The sequence below is a fragment of the Orcinus orca genome, chromosome 11 (assembly GCF_937001465.1).
Source record: "Orcinus orca chromosome 11, mOrcOrc1.1, whole genome shotgun sequence".
NCBI lineage: Eukaryota > Metazoa > Chordata > Mammalia > Artiodactyla > Delphinidae > Orcinus > Orcinus orca.
This window is the reverse complement of record NC_064569.1, coordinates 93,420,275-93,440,436: the sequence shown is the minus strand read 5'-3', so window position 1 is coordinate 93,440,436 and position 20,162 is coordinate 93,420,275. Positions and strand designations below refer to the sequence as shown.

Genomic DNA, 20,162 nt, shown 5'->3' with positions numbered 1-20,162 from the left:
TCCCACCGGCCGCCCGGCCTGCCCAGCCCCGGAGGGAGAGAACAGAGGATCCGGGCACCAGCCGAGGAGCCGGGCACTATCTCTACCTGCGGCGAGTCGCCGCTACAGCCGCCGCCGGGCTACCCACCCCACACCGCCAGGAGACCCAACGCAGCGTGCACCCGCGCAACAGACGCACGGCGGCCGCGACCCCACAGCCGGCGCCGCTGACGTCAGGGCGACGTTAGAGCGGACGCCGCGGCGGGGCGGGAGCTGGGACGGCGAAGGAGGGCGTTTTCGGAGCACGCGCTGGGCTGGGGCCGCTGACGTCGGGCTCAGGTGCGCGCGCTCGCTCGCCCGCCCGAGCGCGGCCCAGGTGGCGGCTCGCAGCTCCAGGTGGCGGCCTGCAGCGGTGAGGGGGCGACCGGCGGCGCGTCCGCACGCTGTCCCGGCGGCGCGGGAGACCGGGCGGGGTCGGGGTTAGGGGAGCGGCGGGAGGGCGCCTCGGCTTGCACTCACGTGACGGCCGGGGAGGTTGGGGTGGGGGCGGCGAGCTGGGTGGGCCTGGGCCCCCGAGGGCGAGACGAATTGTCCGGCCCCACCCCTCGCGGGCCTGCCCGTCACAGTGCAGGACCTTCCTTGGGGCTGGGGCCGGACCCGCCGCGCAGCTTCCCTGGGCAGCCTGGTCCTCTGCCGCGGCCCACCCGACCGCCGGAGCTGACAGGAGTTGTCTTCCCCGTAGGGCCGCGGCGAGAGGGTGAGAGTCCGCGCTTTCCGAGGGAGCTGCGCCGGCCTCGGCCCCGCGGGGTCCCACCGCACCCGAGAGGATGGAGAGCCTCCCCCGACGCCCCAGCAGGGCCCGCGATCCCACGCTGGCCGGCCCTCGCTAGCTGCTCGAAATTTGCGTTTTATCCACCACCTAGGCCTTGTCTCCTGAGTCAGTGGCGTTGTGGTTCCAAAGAAATGGAAGAAAAGGAGCGATGTGACCGACTCCGTTCGGTCCTCCTGCCTTGAGGCCTGGTTGGCATTTGCAGAAAGGAAAATACAGCAAGAAAATCGTGTGTTTTTGGAAGGGGTAGAAGAGGAGGGTGGAAGAAGGAAAACAAGGTCTTAGATTTTATATGATTTTTTAAAACTTCTGCACTTCGACAGTGGTGGCAAAATACACTAAATCCAAAAGTTATCTTTGTTTTGAGAAGAGGGGGATTATTTTTCCTTTTGATTACAACCTTTTCTCCCCGTGACAAAGCATAAATCATGGACATCAGAAAATAAGGTAGACCTCAGGAATCCTGCAAAGACTGAGAAGCTTACATTCCTCCTCAGGAGGAAAGAGTGGGGTGTTTTTAGCCCTCTCTGGAACCTAAAACGAAAAACATGAGTTGCGTGCCATGGAAAGGAGACAAGGCCAAATCCGAATCATTGGAGCTGCCCCAGGCTGCACCCCTACAAATCTACCATGAGAAGCAGCGCAGGGAGCTTTGTGCTCTGCACGCCCTCAATAACGTCTTCCAGGACAGCAATGCCTTCACCCGGGACACGCTGCAAGAGATTTTCCAGAGGTAGGGGACTCCTTCTTGGTGCCTCTATCCTTTTGTGCTCTTTTTGAATTTCTGCGCGTGGGGCAGCGTCTCTGCTGCATAAACCTTCAAACCAACAGGGATTGTTAGCTAAATGCTGTTAGCAGGTATAAGGGACACAGGAATGGGAAAGTGAATAATCAGGACCATTTACTGAGCTCTTAACAGTGGGCTGGGCACAGTGCTAAGAGCCTCAGTGGTGTTACCTCAAGTGATCCCTTCTACAATCCATTGGAATCTGTGTTGTCATTTCCATTTTATGGATAAAGACAGGGCTCAGAGAAGTTCAGTAATTTGCCCAAGGTAACATAACAAGAGATGAAGCCAGGCTTGAATCCAGGTTTGTTGTTGCTGTGCTGTTGACCACTATGCTGTTAATGCCTGTCAAGTCCTGCCCCCAAGGAGTTTAGAGTCTAGAAGGGGGACAAGATACGTACACACTCAGTCACCTGTCATCAGGGTTGGAATGTAGTGGGTTCCATAAGAAGGGTATGTACACAGTGCTCAGCTTTTCTACGAGGCCGTGTGCTGGGGTTGGTGCTTTTCATATGGTGTTTTGTGTAGCTCTCGTAACAGTAGGTTTACTGTCTCTATTTTACTGATAAAGAAACAGAAAGAAAGGTCAGGTAATTTGTCCAAATAGCTTCTAAGTAGCAAAGCTGTGATTTGAAGCTGACTCTAGGTCCCCTCCCCTTTCTACTTCATTCTAGAGGGCCTTTCTTATCCACTTTCCAAACACTACCGGACAGGTTGATAGAAGTTCAGCTTTCTTTCAGCTTTGATGTTCTAAAATTCTTCTCTCAAAGGGTATGAGAAATGGTTCTGCAGTGGCTGGATCAGCACGTGTGCTGTCCATAGCAACTCTGACAGTGCGCCTGTCTCACTACGCCAGCTTATAAAGAGTTATCCCGCTCAATTGTCAATGCAGAGAAAGCCCAAGAATTCTTCAAGCAATGTATATTGGCAGTTCCAGAAGACCCTTCTCTGACTCCATTCAGAAATGAAATGATTGCCCCAGAGGGCCTGAATTACAGCTGGGAACAACCTATTTGGGGTGATTTATGAAGCATAGGTATGGACCACTTACCCTGAAAGAACCGTAGGCCCTCTCTTAAAAGAATGTTAATCCCAGTGTGCTGACAAAATTGTAATGAGAGTAATTATTTTCCAGTGTCAGTAATAACCATAGTAATGCCTTAGCAGGGCAGATGTGTCCTTTGCATCATGGCCATCATCTGGCAAGTAGAATTAACTCTTCTCAGGAAACAGGGCCCTGGGAGGTGAGATAACTTGTCTCAGATTGCTAGGTCGTGTAGCTGAAAGCAGAAAGGAGGCCAGTCCCTTAGACTGCTTCCTTTTGGCAGCCATTAATATATCTTCTTCTCCTAATTGGATATTTTCAGATTATTTCCTAATCGAAGTCTAGGGAGAAGAAAAAGACTGACAGTGAGTCCTTGAACTTGCTTGGTACTTGGTACTCTGTGACAGCCCTGCAACAACCTTATCAATAGTGATCCTACGAAACTAGGTTTCCATTTAAGCAATTTGCCCAGTTTCACTCACTAGTCAATGTCAATTCCAAGATTCGGTGTGTCCATTCAGAAGTTTTCCACTTCTCTAAATTTGGCCTGGATCTGACATGATGATGATCACTAATGCAGATGAACACTCACTCTGTGCAAAGCACTGTTCTGAGTGCTTTCCTTGTGTTAACTCACTCCTGACACCAATCTTAAGGGTAGATCCTGGGACTTCCTTGGCGGTCCAGTGGTTAAGACTCCGCACTTCCACTGCAGGGGGCACCGGTTGGATCCCTGGTCAGGGAGATAACATCCCACATGCTGTGCGGCCAAAAAAAAAAGGTAGATCCTGTTATTTTTCATCTTTCCAGATGAGGGAACAGAGTTCACAGAGCTATTAGTTGTAGGATTTGGTCCCAAGCTTTGTGAATGGAGGGCCTGCTCTCCTATCTGCTCTGCTACTTCCTGAGTATTGGGAAGGCGTCTCAGAGCAATTACATCATCAGTAGCTGTTCACCCTGCTAGGAAGTTGGGCCTGGGTTTGAAGATGTGGACTATAAGCTGTTTGTGGATAATAGCAGGACTTTTTCAGCTATGTTTTCCCTGAATGAAAGAACGCTAAATATTTGCTAAACACTCACATGGAACCAAAGTTCTATTCCTGGCTTTTGAAGCTTTAGCAAGTTGTACTACATTCCCCCAGGTACCTATCAGCACAAGATCCACCTCAGAGTCACAGCAGACCAGTACATATGAGAATATATGTACCCTACCACTCCAGAGGTGGAATTCTGTATGGAGTATTTAATATGGGAAGATTCGGTGTGGATAAATAGAAACAAAGAAGTGTGAAAGGGAGGAGAGGAAAAAACAAAGGGAGGAGAGGTGAGGGAGAGGAGATAGAATTTTTTAAATGAGAAACATTTACTAGCTGCCTTCAGTATGCCAGGCACCACTACACACTGTAAAGAAAACAAGCTGAACAAGACTCAGCTGCAGAGAAGTACGTCTTAGAACTATCCATTGACCCGGCCTTGAGAAAAGACTTAAGTGAATTTAGAACCATGGAATTCAGAGCAATCTAAAGGGAAAAAAATAATCCATTTGGATTTTAACAGAAAAGAAGAGTAATGTTGGCAGTAATGTTAACTAGATAATTTTAAATTCCCAGATCTTAAGTTATATGCTTTCTTGAAGATGTGGCTGATGAATGGTAGAAATGGGACACAATTTTTGATTAATGACATTTGTTGAGAGGAAGTTCATTCTAGCAGTTGAATTTTAGCCAGACAGAATACAAAAGCAGGGTGGAGTTTCAATGCAGTTGTGGGTATGAGATGACTCATGGCTGGAATAGAAATGAATAGGAATTTAGACAGGACTAAGCTAATGACTCGGCAGCAACACAGGAACAGGGAAGAGAGGAGTCAGGTGTGACAGGCTCAATCCAGGATTTGAAGATAGTGGTCACAAAGAGATCATTGGTTTGAAAAGGATGAACAACTGCAATTGGAGAAAAGGTCAGACTATAAGAGATTATAGATACTGGTGAACATCCTCTACCACAGAGAAGCCCTCCTGCCTCCCCATTAAAAAGTCCCTGAGCACACATTTAAAGGAAGGCGTCACATTTAAAGGTATGGCGGTTGTAAATGGAGAAAAGGTGTTGTTGAGTGTTAATCTCTAGAGATTTAAATTTTCTCATCCAAGGGCTGGACAGACTCCTCCTCGTCATCATCATCGCCAGCACCTACAGAGTACTTTTGTGTACCTGGCGCTGTGATCTGTGCTTTATGTATTTAAGCTGTGCTTTATGTATTTAATAATTTAAAAACACATTAGGAAGTTCTGAGCCATATTTTCTAAGGTCACACCTCAGAACTTATAAAAAGGAAAAAATTAAGGGAAAAAAGGAATCTTGATGACATGTTTCCACATTTCCTTTTCATTCAAACCTGAAACATCACCTTAGCCAGACACAGTGGTAACTATAAGAGAGGACCAGAGACTTAACTGAGGGCACAGACAATAGTGGAGAGACCTGGACTAGAATCCATCTTCTCAGTTGTAGATCACTTCAAATCGTATGGCTCTAACCTCTGCGTATGGTGACAAAAATGAGAGGCTAGCGTATAGTCCAGAATTTCCGTGGAAATAATTAAGACAGTCCTGAATAGGAGTTTGCCGAGGAGTCTCAAGAAAACATTCCATTGGGACAGAGTAGAATTCCCATGGAATTCAGTGGGATCAGTGTGTTGAAATATCCAGGAGACTGTTCATTGTAGCTTTAGGTTTAGAGGTGGAATCCCAGCTCTGCCACTCACTAGCTGTATATGACTGTACAAGTCACCATAACCTCTTTGTACCTCAGCTTCCTTACTTACACTATGGGGTTAATTTCTATCTCAAGATTGTTGGAAGGATTAAGTGATAAATCTCATAAAAATAGCCAACACAGTGGGCACTTGATTATTGTCAAAGTAAAAACAAGCACTGGTATAATGGGCACACTGGATGGATCCCACTTACTCAAATGGCCACTCTTCTAGGAGTGAGTTGGAAACCATTCTTAGCATTTCCTATATTGATTGGTTTGACAGACACATGGTTATGCAGTTGCCAATGCCCAGCTGTGAGAGATACAGAGGAGATGAGTCATCCCCTTTGCTTTGGGAATTTACTATTTTGTTGGACATGTATAAAATAAGTGAATTCTTCAATGATCCTATAAGATAGGAATCATTCCCATTTTTACAGAGAAGCTAACAGGCATGGAGACTAAATCTCAGAATTGATATTGATTCTGCTTGGATATGAACTCAGATGTGTGTGGTCCTCCTGATCTCCCTCCTTTTTCTGCTGCACTGGAGCCAGGAAGGATTCCATGGAAGAGGTAGGATGTTAGGTTGAGCTTGAAGAAGCTTTAGGATTTAGCTTGAAACAGGAACTAGGATAAAAGAAGAGAGGCCACATGGTCATGGTGCCTGAAGTACACTAAGCCCAATGAAAGGGAAACAGCAGGTCAAGTGGGGCTGGGAGGGTTGGAGTTGGCCAACCAGGCAACTGGCTCCACTGACAGTTCTTATGTAAGTGAGTGAAATGATACCTTGGTGAAGGTGGCAGGAACATAAAGCCTGAATAGGTGGAAGGAGCATTTGGAAGCAAGGAGGTCAGTTTAGGAACCTGTGTCAAAAAATCCAGGTGTGGGACTTCTCTGGTGGTCCAGTGGTTAAGACGCTTCCAATACAGGGGACGAGGGCTCGATGCCTGGTCGGGGAACTAAGATCCCACATGTTGCATGGTGCAGCCAAAAGATTAAAATATTTTTTTTTAAATCCAGGTGTGAGGTGAGGAGCCTCCAGTTAGGGGAGAGATAGTAGGAATAGACAGGCAAGGATTTGAATCTGAGATTGATGTAGGACAAGGAGAAGAGACACTTGGAACACTAGTCCTAGAAGATGCACCTCAAAAAAAATGTGTGGTCAAACCTGTTTGGGAGCTGAAACCTTTTGTACACCCTCTCCCCGAGACTCAAGGTAAATATTAGCATATTAGGGGCTTCAAGAAAACCTGTAGGAAACCTGTTTACTTGATTCATTCAGCTATTGTATTAAATGCCTCTGTGATCCTCTGAGGAGCGCATTGCGGGGAAACGCAGCACTAAGGTTTGAGCTTGGTAGGGAGTTAGATGGTGAAAGAGGTGGAGGACTCAGCAGTTTCTTTGCTGGAACCTTCATGCGTCTACTGGCTGGAGACTTCTCTGAAGGTATTGAGAAGCTACTGAAAAGTTGGTGAAGGGAGAGTAACTTGATATATCTTGAGATAGACTTTCATAGGCTTTCTCATTTAATCCAAGTGCCCAAGAACCCACTGAGAGCCTTTGTCCTGTTAAGCTACATTTTAGGCCCAGGCCAAGGGACTCAGCTGGCCTTTCCTCTTATCAGCCCACCGCCACCAGCCACTCTGATGCATGAGTCCTTGCCGTAAGACAGCAAGCAGAACTTTGGATTCAAACAAACCCGAGTTTGAATCCTAGTTCTGTCATCTATAAGGGAAGTGATCACGGGCTAGTCATTTTAAATCACCAAACTTCAGTTTCTAAACCCATAAAATGGTAATAATTCATAGCTTCTTGTGAGGATTAAATGAGATACATATATGAAAGCATCTATCATCAGGCATGGCAGAGAAGTTTTCACTAAACGGTATTTATTGTCACAGGTAAAACAAAGTTTGGTTGCAGAGTGGAGTTTAGTGTCCTCAGATCCCCTTCTTTGCTAACTCTGGAGGCTAGCATATAAGCCCTTATTATTTTAAGGGTCCGCTAATATTTACAGGGCAAGAGAGAGGGAAAACAAAATAAACATGGAAAACATTTCAACAAACGTCCCTCGAGCACCTGTCACGTGCCAGGTATTCTTTGAGGTCTGGTGATGGGTAGAGAAGGCCCCTGCTGTCTTTCTAGTGTGGAAAAACACGCAAGTCAGAAAACACGTCCAGTAGTAACACGAGCTATAATTAAAGCAGGTGGATGTAAGAGGAAATGACTGGGAGAAACGTAAGGTTGGGTGGTCAGAAAAGGCCTCTAGGGCAATAACACTTGAGACCCAAAAAATGAGGAGCAGAGCAAGTGGAGATCTAGGGGAAGAGGATTCCAGACAGCGGGAACAGTGAGTGCAAAGGCCCTCCAGTGAGAAAGAGCTTTGTGTGTTCAGATTGCAGAGAAAAGGTGTTTGTGCTAAGAGGTAGGGAGGAGGTCAGCAGAATCCTAAGGGCCTTGCAGGCCAGAGGAAGTAGTTTAGATCGTATTTAAGTGCTTTGGGAGCCTTGGAGGGTTTAAGTAGTGGGAGGGGTATGTTTTATGTTGGAAAAGTATCAGTATGGTTGCTGTATATAGAGTATAAGATTTCTTAAGTTTTTAGAGTTGACCTAAAGATCTGATTCTCTCCTGGAGATGGCATTTAGCAACCTCCTAGACATCCGCTCTCCACTTTTATTCCTGAGGAACTCACGTCATTTCCCTTCCTCCCCTTCACACAGAGGTGAAAGGCATGCTGCCCCTTCCTTCAAGATGGCCTTTCCTCAGGTCCTGGCCTGCGCCGCCTATGAAAGCAAATTAATAGGATTGGGAATGCCTTCAGAACTGACCTTGTCATGAGATGGAGGAGTGGCTAAAGAGGCCTGGGCAAAGGTGGCTTAAAGCCAGTGAGCAAACCACACTGCAGTTGAGTTTTGTTTATCTGGTACAAAATTTTTTTCCAATTTGTGTTTTTTTTTTTTTTTTAATTCAGGTATTTTACACACGTGTATATTCAGAATACCTTTAGGTGGTTCATGAATTTCAGTTTAATATGGGCCTTACTACTTTATATTGCCTTATGTGGTCCCAGTTCATACATTTATGTTACCTGTCTGAGCCCCTGTAGGCCTTTGAGTATTTAATGATTGATGATTACCAAGTATGCAAGCCTTAAACAGAAAGCATTTAAAGTGTAAGAAATACTACCCATGCAATCAAACTATCAAATACTATTTTTAATGTTAAAAAAAAGGCTGTATCAAGGCAGAAAGATCAGCAAGGAAGAAGACTGCAGAAATGGGAAGACTGGGGATTTCATAGATGAGACTGCTTCATGGAACATTCTCTGTATCCATTGAATTCACTGGAGACATACTTTCTAAATGGCAGGCAGATAGGCCCCACTGCTACTGAATTATTGTTTTTCATAAAAGGAAAGGCAATCCCTAGGGAAGCAGGAGCCCAGACTTCAAAATACTTTGGTAAGAACTCGTTACATTTACTTGAATGGGAGGAAACAAGCTTCCAGGGGCAGTGGTGTAAAGTGCTCTTTTGTCCCTGCCAGTGCAGGGCCAGGAGGGGTTATGTTGACCAGCAAGTCTCAGCTTTCCTCCTTTCACATTTGTAGGTTGTCTCCAAACACCATGGTGACCCCCCACAAGAAGAGCATGCTGGGAAATGGGAACTACGATGTGAACGTCATTATGGCAGCACTTCAAACCAAAGGCTATGAAGCTGTTTGGTGGGACAAGCGCAGGTAATTGAACCAGGCTTGACTTGATGAGAACTGGCATTCAGCCGGGGAGGTGGCCAGTGGTGGTGTTACAGCTGGGGAATCCGGGGGAGTTGGCTGCTGCAGAGCCCAATACCGTTTCTGTTCTGCAGGGATGTCGGCGCCATTGCTCTCACTAACGTTATGGGCTTCATCATGAATCTGCCCTCCAGCCTGTGTTGGGGTCCACTGAAGTTGCCACTCAAAAGGCAGCATTGGATCTGTGTTCGAGAGGTGGGAGGTGCCTACTACAACCTCGACTCCAAACTGAAGATGCCCGAATGGATTGGAGGCGAGGGCGAGCTCAGGTACCTGTGTGGCTGATGTAGTGGCAAGTTGAGCTTATCTTTGGACAAAGGAAATGAAATTCCTAGTTCCTTGGGTCCTCTCCTTATTGTCACTTAGAATCATAGAGTTTCAGACTTTAAAAAGACCTGAATCTTTGATGGCCCATGAAGACATTAAATCCCATTGGTAGAGAAGTCCCATTACCTGGGATGCTGGCTTTCTAGTCTGGCGGGACTGGCATTGTAACATTCTCCAACTTGACAGTATAGCTGCCAGTTCAATGAAAGGAAGGCAAACATTTGGGCCAGAGGGGGCTAAATTTCCCTGGAACCAAAGAAGAAACTCCTTCTTCTTCTTCTTTTTCTTTTTTTTTTTTTACAATTATAAGTCCTTTAGAGTACTTTGGGCTCTGTTCCTCACAGAACTGGCTACTGTTGGCAGCAACATATGAGGATGAGCAAAAATTCAGATTGGAAATTTAACTGGACAGATTGAGGGGTAACCAAATGTGGACTCCTCCAAGAACAGATCACTACTAGAGCGTGTTTAGGGCAGCCAAGGGTAAAAATAACAAGGGTCCTGTCTGGCGAACATGTGGCCCCAAGACTGGAGTTTGCAATTTTACTAGCATTTTCATTTTCTCTTTCATCTACCCTTTTTTCCTGTAGGAAATTTTTAAAACATCATTTGCGAGGAAAGAACTGTGAACTCCTGCTGGTGGTACCAGAAGAGGTGGAGGCCCATCAGAGTTGGAGGGCTGATGTGTAACACAGTTCTACCCAGCCTTCCCTCACCTCAACCCCGGAAATCCTCTGTGATGTGCTGTGGCCTCTACAGTGGGTCTGCCCTTGCCACGTCCCCAAACATCTCATCGGGTTTTTCCCCTCAGATTTGACAGTGCAATAGGACAGACATGTAGACTGTTACAGAACCAACCAGCGTTACTGGTTCTGGGAAAGGAAAGTAGGAGCTCTGTGTGCTTAAGGCAAGCTATGGAAGACTTTTGTTTTATTTAAGAGAGGAGAAAGAAAGGTGGGTCTTAGCTTATTTCCCCGTTTCTCTGAGGACTTGCCAGAGGCTCTGCTGGAGTTCACTGCTGCTCTGACTCACCTGGAGATGCTGCCTTCACTTCCCCTTTCCTGGCAACCAGTGGGTCTGAAGACACAGTACAGGCAAAGCCCATGCTGACGGGTTTGAAGGACTTAGAGCAAAAAGGCCTCTCAGGAAACCATCTCCAAAACTGCAGCAGCAGTACAGCATGCTGTCTCCAACCCTTAATGCCGCCCTTACCCCGTTTTTAAGAGTGGTTTATGGCCATCCTTGGAGTTTTATAATGAAAAGTTCTCTAATCCATGCCGGGCGGTTGAATCCTGCGATATTCTAGTGTGACAGGGTGAGCTAGATACCTAAGAGGATGTGGCCAGAACCAGGCTGGGGCAGGCATGGGCAGCCTGTCCGCCTCACTCCAGCATCATCCCTCCCACTTCACTGCATTGCACTGGTTTAGGAGGCTTTGAGGCACAAGATAGGCAAAAGGGCAGTTTTCCCAGCTGACCCACTCTGGCAAAAATCAGGAAAAAAATAAGACTGCCTTTGACATCAAATACTACTAGTTTGAGGCAGAGTTGGGCAAGGAAAGTATTGGGAAGATAAGCCTTCAGAGACCTGGAGCAGCTAGAATGGGTAGAAGTCCTAGGCTTGGAGTCACTGTAGTGACAAGAAGCAGAGCCCTCACATTGGGTGGATATGTGCATTACGCTTTGTCATCTCTCTGTAGCTTCCTTTACAGATCAACTGAGAATGGACCCGCCCCCTACCTCTTTAAATAGTTGTAGGCCACTTTTCTCCCCGTAACTTGGGAAAACAAAAGGAGAAGTAAGGGTCATACTACACCGCCTGTCACCACAGTGGCTGTGGTTGTCTCAGGGCAGGCGGGCAGGCAAGGATGGCCTGTCCAGCCCTCACAGGTCAGTGGTTTCGGCAGGTCTGAGAGCTGCCCCACTGGCCAGACCTCTCCAATAGCAGAGCCAGCCTGGGGCTTGCATGTCCAGCCTGAGCAAGCTTAACGGGATGAAGCTGAGGCTTTCTCCCCACTGTGACTGGAGTGCATGTTTACACCAGCACTTTTTCTGCACATGTATCTTCAATCCAACAAGGCCATTTTTTATGCTGAGTAACAAGTGGCCGCACTCAGCAAGTGGCCGCATTCTCTTCTGCACCATTTTCTACACCAGACCTGCTTGGCACCACAGGGAGCTCTTCGCCCCTGCACAGACATTCCAACCACCACCAGCCAGAAGTTACAGCCAACCTTGCTCATTGTCACAAGCAGGACCTTGGGTCCATTGGCACTGTCAGTGATGTAAGCCATTTCCTGGGAGGAGAAGGAAACTCCTCGCCACCAATCTGCTGGGGCCTGTGCAAACGGCACTTCAAAGGAGTCCCCATGCACTTGGAGTCCATGAGCCAGTGGGATATATGCAAAGACGCTTAAACATTTCAGGGCTGGTTTCTCTGTTCATATCCAATTCTGGTGCTTAGGAACAGGGACCTATGCTGATGCCCAAGGGCAAAAGGCCCCACTTGCTATAAGAAAGGGGGCAGGCCTGACCCTGATGCCCAGTAAGGGGCAACCCTAGGCTTTTTGTTTTTCTTGCTTTTATTCCTTTTTGTTGGCCTTGTGCTGGGTTTGTTTACAAAAGATGTATTTTGTTTAACCAAATATTAAAAATGGAAAACTCCATACATAAATTTCATTTGTCTGAATTCTATAATTATGTACATTAAAAAAAGTGAAGTTTAGTATGATGCTGCTTTGGAAGGAATTCACTACCACCATAAGTCATCTTTTAGAGACATACTGTGCTTTGGCCAGACCTCTCTCACTTCAAAAATCCAGACAAAATACTCACCAAGTAGGACTTGATTCAGAAAAAGCCCGAGACACTTTTCGACTTAATTTGTAAAAACTAGGCTCCACAACATGAAGAACCCCTAACCCTAATCTTAAGTACAAGTTTTCTTTACTGACAAGTGACTGTTCTTCCCTGGTTAACAGGTGGAAGATTATGTATTTTCACAGAGGACCTGGGAGGCCCCAGCACCAAGTACATAGCAGGATTCCGAGCCAGACTGACTAGATTTGAATTCAGATCAGGCATTTTCTATTCAGCCTGGAACAGATCACTTAACCTTTCTGGGACTGTTTTCCTCTTCTGTAAAATGAGAATACTATACCACCTCCTAAATTGTATAGTATAGTTCCAGCAACCCACATAAAAGACTTAGTATTGTTACTAGCACAATGCCAATAAAAATGTGTGTGAAATGGAAAAATTACAAAGTTCAAAGATAGGGCTACAGTTGGATTCACTGTCAATAGCTCATGAGCAATTACAATTGATCCTCAAACAGCACAGGTTTGAACTCTGGGGGTCCACTTACACGTGAACTTTTTTCAAGAAATACTACAGTGCCACATGAACTGTGATTGGTTGGACAGAAGACACAGAGGGCCAATGATTTTTAAAAGAAATGCACAGGCATTTGCAAGGAGCGTCAGTTCCCCTAACCCCGTGTTGTTCAAGGGTCAACTGTATTTTCAAAAAGAACAAACCCAAGATGTTCTATTTGCAACCTTCCTATCCCCAGACTAGATAGCAATACTATGTCATTCTTTGCAAGTTCTTTATAATTATTTTTCTTTTTTTTCCCTTTGGCCGAGCTTCACAGCATGTGGGATCTTAGTTCCCCAAACAGGGATCGAACCCGTGTTGCCTGCAGTGGAAGCACAGAGTCCTAACTACTGGACCACCAGGGAATTCCCCCTTTATAACTGTATAATGTCATTGTAGACTGTGCAAGTACATGGACCCAATCCTTTGCTGGTGGATCTGAAACTGATTGCTTGAACTCAGAGAGGTTCTTGGTCAAAGACGAATTTTTTTTTAACCTCGGGGAATTTAACTAACGTGGGCCTAAGGGATCAGTCGGTATTAAACGGTGGTGCTGGCTCAGGTGAGAGAAAATGTGAGGGGCAGTTTTCTTTGTCCTAAAATGGTCTAAATAATTTCAAGGTATGTATGACGAGCACTTGGAAGACATTTTTGGTTGGAATCATTTTTTAATATTTAAATAGAAAAAGTGAGCACTGACTTTTTTTCTCTTTTAGACACACACACGTCTAACAGCTGAAATATGCAGAGGAAATGAGCTCCTGCTCTGTCCTCCACAGTCCCCACGTTGTGGCTGAAGCTGTTGCCAGCCCTCTCTCCATCCTTTCCAACATACACAGAAATTCACAGCACAGCTGTAATGCATTCTATCTCATGTGCACGTCCCTCCCCAACATCCCCATTCTTAAAAACCGAACAGTCGTTAATGGTCAGGGGCACATCCTTCCCGATGGCATCAGTTCCTACCCCACAATGGGATAGTGAGGAGATCTTCCGTCAGAAGTAATTTAGTGAAAGGGGTGGGATGGCCGGAGCTGGAGTAACCATCTGCATTGCTGCACTCTGGTATCAGAGTGAGGACAGAAGACATAAGTCAGGAGAGCATGGAGGGCACAGTTGCAAGTGAGGAGTCTCTCCATGAGACAATGTGGGGAGAATTCTCCCCACCAGGTTTAGATAAATCAATCTGCCAAAGTTCAAAAAAAAAAAAAAATTAAAAAAAATCCAATAATCAGCAGTTCAAACACTATTGAATTTTCAAACTTCTCCCACCAAGACAGGCCAAACATAGCAGTAACAATCTAGATCTTTCCAGGAAGTGAAGGTAGAGCCCCGGGCATTCCTCCTGACAGCCCTGTATTAGGCCCTAGAAGTATCTGGAAAAGAAAAGGAGGGGTGTAAGGCATTGTACAGACCTAGGGCTCTCATTTTCATCATACCTGTCCAGGCAGACAAGGTCTATGAAAACAATGCTGAGGGCACAGTCAGGCACCTAAAGGAGGGTGGGCCGGATCCCAATCCCTTCCGGCACACTAACCGCCCTACCTAGGTGCCGGAGGAATAAACAACTTTTGTCTCCACTACTGGCAACAAGCCCAGGGTCTGGGCTCACCTGCCGCTGCTGCAGCTGCTGCTGCTGCTCCATCTGCAACTTCTCAGTCTCAAAGACGACCGGAAGAACCAGGATCATGAAGGAAGTGGTTCCAATCCACAAGGCTGCCCTGGAAAACCTGCGGAGGGAGCATGAGCACGACGGCAAGACAAAAATACACAGCTTCACCAAGACCTCACCAGTAACCGAATCTCTCACCCTGCACATTCCGATGTTCTTGGGAGGCGTGTTCTACCCAACTCTTGCACTGTACTCCTACCGGAAACAGGAGGAGCAGTTCTAGAGACTGTACGTCTAGTGAGAGCACTCTGAACATTCTCCCGAGTTCTCACAGTGCTACTTATACGTTAATTATATCACATAATCTGAGCTGATCCTCACAACGACCCTGCCTAATAAGAATCCTCACTTTACAGACGAGGAAACAGAGACCAAGAAAGGTTAAAGTAGCACCAGTCCAAGGTCACTCAGTGATCTAGCTGGCGGGCTGGCCTCCAACCTAGGTCTGCGGCTCCCAAAGCCCGTGTTCATTCAGGGCACCTAGTCACCCCAGGCACACCCCAATGTCTTTGCCCTCGTCCCTTACCTGTACATTTTTTGAGCCACGAAGAGGGAGAGATCAAAAGTGGCTCCAGCCGCAGACCGGACTCTCTCGGGGAACATCTCCGTCAGACCCCACAGTCTCTCCGACAGAGTCTCATCTAACTGTGGTGGAGGAGGCGCGGATATGGGCCGAAACAGCGGTAACCACCCCCCGACGCCGGGACATGCCGGTCTCCTGGAGCTAGGGCACCCCGGCCCCAGCGGAGCCTCACCCCGCCTCCCAGAGACGCCTCTGCTCGGACCTCTCCAGGCTCCGCGACGCGCCTTCGTCCCGCTCCCGCAGCACGCGGAGCCCTCACCCCCGCTCCCCGCCCGCACCCTCCCAGCCCCGCTCCGCCCCGCAGTGCCCAGTACCTCCTCGTCGTCTTCTTCCTCCAGCTCCTCCTCAGGCTTCTCGGCATCGCCTTTCGGAAGCAATTCGTCCGGCGACAGCGGCGCCCCAGGGCCCGCGGCGGCGGCGGCGGCGGCAGCCATGGCTGTGGGGAACACCGGAAGCGGAAGAGAAGAGGCGAGTGCGGCGCCGACGGCGGACAGAGCCGCCCTTCCGGGAGCCGGAGGCTGGAGAGCTGGGGAAGAGCGCTGCCCTCTGGTAGGCGGGCTTCACCGGCCTTCAGCAAAGGGCGGCCGGGAGGTCGGAGAACGTGAGACACGTGGGAAACTTATTAAAGCCCTGAATCGGGGTGCGTCAGCGGTTAATTCTGTTCTGTGGGCTTAGGGTGAGCCCGAAAATCTGCATTTTAACAAGCCTCCCAGAGATCGCACGTAGACAAACACGAATCCAGTTTCATTTCCCTGAGGGCTGTTTTTAGTAGGAGCAAAGTAGAGATTTGGAGATGTATTGGTCTTCTGGGAAAACGTCAAGTAAACAGTCCCAATGTACTAAAACAAAGGCGAGAGTGTACCAGGCACTGTTTGTACGTGCGAAGGGCGGGGGTGGGAGGGGCGCTCATTTAATCTTTGCATCAACCCACTGAGGTGCTACTATCCCCATTTTTTTTGGCCGGGCCATGCCGCATGCAGGAACTTAGTTCCCCAACCAGGGATGGAACCAGTGCCCACTGCATTGGGAGCCGCAAGTCTTAACCACTGGACTACCAGGGAAGTCCCTATTGTCCCCATTTTAGAAATGAGGAGATTGACGCACAGTACAGGGTTGCTGCAAGTATTTCTGGAGGATGGATTTCAAGATGTGGGTTTGCTGGCCAAAACGTATGAACATTTAAATTTTGGTAGGTATCAGCTAATTGCCCTCGGAATGATTATATCACATACTTTCACAATAGCAAATGGAAGTGTCCTTTTCTCCACACCCTCCCCAGCATTAGGTATTATCCATATTTTCATATGATGGATGAAAATGCTCCTTTTTATGTGTCCCACAAGTTATTAATACAAGGGTAGTTTGATATACCTCTTTAGACAACTGACCATGGAACCGAAGAATCTCAGGATTGGACAGTCCTGATCCTTATCTGATACTTGAGAGACTTGTCCTGTGTTTACATATTCCGGGGAGGGGGGGCGGGGTTTGCACTTTCTCCAGATAGAGTCCTCAGTCCTCTTTATCTTTGGACAGGGCAGCTCTAACTACAAAAAGTCTTCATGTCACAAAAGGGTGCCTACTGTCTGATTCCATTAGGTAAAGTTAAAAGACAGGCAAAACCAATCTATGGTGAGAAAGGTAGTGATTCCCTTTGAGGAGGAAGAGGAGGTAGTATTTGGGAAGGCAGGAGAGTTTCTGGGGTGCTGGTAAAGTTCTATTTCTTGACGTGTGTGGTGTTTCCATGGGTATGCCCATTTTGGATAATTCGTCAGGCTGTACATTTATGAATTACACTTTTTGCATGTATTTAAATTTTTTTTAAAGTAGGCTTGAAACCAAGCAGGATCCTGTGGGTCCCTCCCGGGTACAAATCCTTTCCCTGTCCCTGTTTCTTGTTTGTAGGAAATAGGCTTCTTTCAGCTTCCCTGACCTTCCCTGAGTTCCAAAGGGCAGGTTCAAACAGTTGCTAATCAGGGAAGGGAGGGAAAGCAGAAACAAAGGAGGAGCAGTCAAGAAACAGTGCAGCGATCCTGGTTCCTCCTCAAGGGATATACATAACCTTTGGGTTCTTCTGCAGGAACTAAGGTCCCCACGCAGGTGGAGGATGGTAAACTCAGGCTGAGAGCAAGATTCCTGCAGCACCGCCCTATTACCTCACCACCAACCAATCAGAAGAAAGTCTGCACACAGTGGAAGATAAGGAAGACTCTGACCCTCTCCCCAAATGATTCTCCCAGAATCTTTGGAGTCCGCCTTCTCCCCAGGTTGCTGACCTCCTGAATAAAGCAAGCTTTTTTTCCAACCAGCACTTGTCTGAGTATTGGCTTTTGAGCAGTGAGCAGCTGAACCAGAGTTGGTAACAGGCTAGCTCTACATAAATGCAAGGGCAATCAGATGCCAATGGCTTTTGATTCTCTTATGGGCTCTTTTAAGAAATGCTGGAAGACCAACACTCTTCCTTTTAAAAAAATTATTTATTTATTTTAGCTGTGTTGGGTCTTCGTTTCTGTGCGAGGGCTTTCTCTAGTTGTGGCAAGCGGGGGCCTCTCACTATCGCGGCCTCTCCTATTGTGGAGCACAGGCTCCGGACATGCAGGCTCAGTCGTTGTGGCTCATGGGCCTAGTTGCTCCGCAGCATGTCGATCCTCCCAGACCAGGGCTCGAACCCGTGTCCCCTGCATTAGCAGGCAGATTCTCAACCACTGCACCACCAGGGAAGCCCCTAGACCAACACTCTTGAAGGGTAGAGAAGGCAGTCTTATGTGGAAACTACAGACATCATTGACTCTGATGAAATAAAATTCATATTTTATGGCAAGACAAGAAAAATTTAAACATAAAATCTTTCTTTGCCTGTTTGGGCCTCCTCCCTCCCCTTTAGTGTGTATTGTGCATCTGCATTAACCAGATCTCCTTAGGAGATAACCTTCCTTCTTGTAGAAGGCCATGATGACCCATGACCCACTACTCTCTGTGTACACATAGATCTGGATTGTGTAAACTGTCAATAATACGTCATTTAACATATAGCACTCTGTCTCAAAAACTTATATAACTGTGCTTTGACCTCTAACAGATGGAAAAATTCTCAGAGCTTTCTGAGAGGCTTTCTCCAGGTTATAATCCTCAATTTGGCTCAAATAAAAGCCTCCATTTCTTTCTTAGATTGACTGATTAATCTTTTTTTTTTTCCATCGACAACGCCAAGTGGAAAGTCACAAATGCTAATATGAAGAAGTTTTTGGAAAACTTTGACCAATTAATTTTGTTTATATTCACAAACAGTACATGATTTTTCTAAAAATCCATGTTTAAGGCTGAAAGAGCTCTTTCAATGTTTATAAAATTGTCCAAGGATAAGAAAAAATATTGGGAATCATGCCATGCAGAGTATTCAAACCTTAGGAATAGATGTGATGATCCAGAAATGGCCAAGTGAGAAAGACAGAGCCCTGTGGAATCAGACAGGTCTGTGGAATCAGACAGGCCAAGTGAGAAAGACAGAGCCCTGTGGAATCAGACAGGGGTACTTAGTCAAAATCATAGAAAGTAGAATGGTGGTTGCCAGGGGCTGGCAGGGAGGAGGAGATGGGGAGTTCGTTTCCGATGGGTATACAACAGCTTCAGTTTTACAAGATGAGCAGTTATGGAGATGGATGGTGGTGATGGCTGTACAACAGAATGAATGTACTAACATTACTTAACTGTATGCTTTAAAATAGTTAAGATGGTAGATTTTATGTTATGCGTTTTGCCACATAAAACAATTTAATTAAAAGCAAAAAAAAAATAAGAGAACAAGAAAAACAGAACAACTATCCCCCAAAAAACCCCCAAAGGGGCGGGGAGGGGCACCTTCTTTCCCCAAATCCAAGAGATTCGAGGAGGAGCTGCTGGAGATGAAGAAGGGAAACCTTCACTGAAGGTTTCAAGGGGAAATGCTCAGTAGCAGCAAAGAAGACATGTGGTAAGATTGATGCCAGCCCAGGGGCCTCAATCGAGGCACAAGTAAGGGTGTCATCAAGTAAGTGCTAATGTCTCACGCTGGGCACAAAGCTGACTCTGCCATCTGGATGAGGACGAGGTGTTCTAGAAACACCCCCACCCAGCTCCTCTCATTCCCTATCCCTCAAGTCCATGGTTTCCACCTTTCCTGTTCCTGTCTTGTCAGAATGGGAAACTGGTAATATAGTAGTTCCTAATTCAGTTTGGTTCGGTGTGGGGCGTAGATCCCTTTGAGAATTTTACAAAAGCTGTAAGTACTCCTCCCCAATAGAACATACACATTAGCCCGTATCTGTACAACTGTGCATACGGATCCCCTTGTTAAGCCTCAAACTCTTAAGATTTCCTCTGATTTTTTTTGCACTCACACCCGCAGAACTTTCAATCTCAGCTCTTCAGTAACAGTTCTTCCCTTATCTGACACTCAGCTCAGAAATTTACAAAACCATTGTAGTGATTACAAATGATGATGTCAAGTAGACAGCACTATTTACTTGGGTGCCCCCAGAAGTAGTAGATTTGGTCAATAAAGGCTTTGAGGAGGAAGTATTTTAGGCAGAACCTAATAGATGTATCGGACAAAAAGGTAAATCTTTAAAGTATGTAGCATTTTTTTTTCTTTTTTTTGGCCACACCGCCCAGCTTTTAGGATCTTAGCTCCCTGACCAGGGATTGAACCTGGGTCCTCAGCAGTGAAAGCGCAGAGTCCTAACCACTGGACCGCCAAGGAATTCCTGAAAGTACGTAGCATTTCAGTGGGGGGGGGGGAATAAACCAACAAAGGTTAGGGTGGTGACATATAGCTGATTCTTTTTCCTATTTCTTACACATTTTCATTAATAGGATTATCCTTGACTCAGATCACACACCACATCCATCAGCAAACTTACAATTTGATGGTGGGCTCCACCTTCAATTCCTGCCTAGAATTTGACCACTTCACCTCCTCTGCTGCCACTTCCCTGGTCCCAGCCTTGAGCTCTTCAGTCTGTTCTGACCACACAGA

General features: G+C 46.8%; 2 protein-coding genes and 1 long non-coding RNA gene across 6 annotated transcripts; 2 read left to right on the top strand and 1 right to left on the bottom strand.

Moving 5' to 3' along the window:
- Positions 1 to 164: 164 nt before the first annotated feature.
- Positions 165 to 12,194, top strand: JOSD1 (Josephin domain containing 1). 4 transcript variants are annotated; one of them, XM_033405085.2, is made up of 5 exons: positions 165 to 318; positions 722 to 1,541; positions 9,007 to 9,135; positions 9,264 to 9,458; positions 10,107 to 12,194. In XM_033405085.2, the coding sequence occupies exons 2-5, from the start codon at positions 1,357 to 1,359 to the stop codon at positions 10,204 to 10,206; spliced, it is 609 nt and encodes a 202-aa protein (XP_033260976.1). In that variant the 5' UTR covers positions 165 to 318; positions 722 to 1,356; the 3' UTR covers positions 10,207 to 12,194. The 4 variants fall into 4 exon arrangements, with proteins under 4 accessions (XP_033260976.1, XP_004279539.1, XP_033260977.1 ...); XM_004279491.4 differs by having other exon boundaries at positions 211 to 391; XM_033405086.2 differs by lacking the exon at positions 165 to 318 and adding an exon at positions 8,120 to 8,303 and having other exon boundaries at positions 1,403 to 1,541.
- Positions 12,195 to 13,541: 1,347 nt separating this feature from the next.
- TOMM22 (translocase of outer mitochondrial membrane 22) lies at positions 13,542 to 15,624 on the bottom strand. The gene is made up of 4 exons (XM_004279490.3): positions 15,463 to 15,624; positions 15,092 to 15,210; positions 14,506 to 14,623; positions 13,542 to 14,269 (listed from the first exon to the last, which is right to left on the bottom strand). The coding sequence occupies exons 1-4, from the start codon at positions 15,580 to 15,582 to the stop codon at positions 14,195 to 14,197; spliced, it is 432 nt and encodes a 143-aa protein (XP_004279538.1). The 5' UTR covers positions 15,583 to 15,624; the 3' UTR covers positions 13,542 to 14,194.
- LOC125960519 (uncharacterized) lies at positions 15,588 to 17,456 on the top strand. Its single transcript, XR_007470257.1, has 2 exons — positions 15,588 to 15,697; positions 17,229 to 17,456. It is a non-coding gene; the product is annotated as an uncharacterized LOC125960519 (long non-coding RNA).
- The last annotated feature ends 2,706 nt before the right edge of the window (positions 17,457 to 20,162 follow it).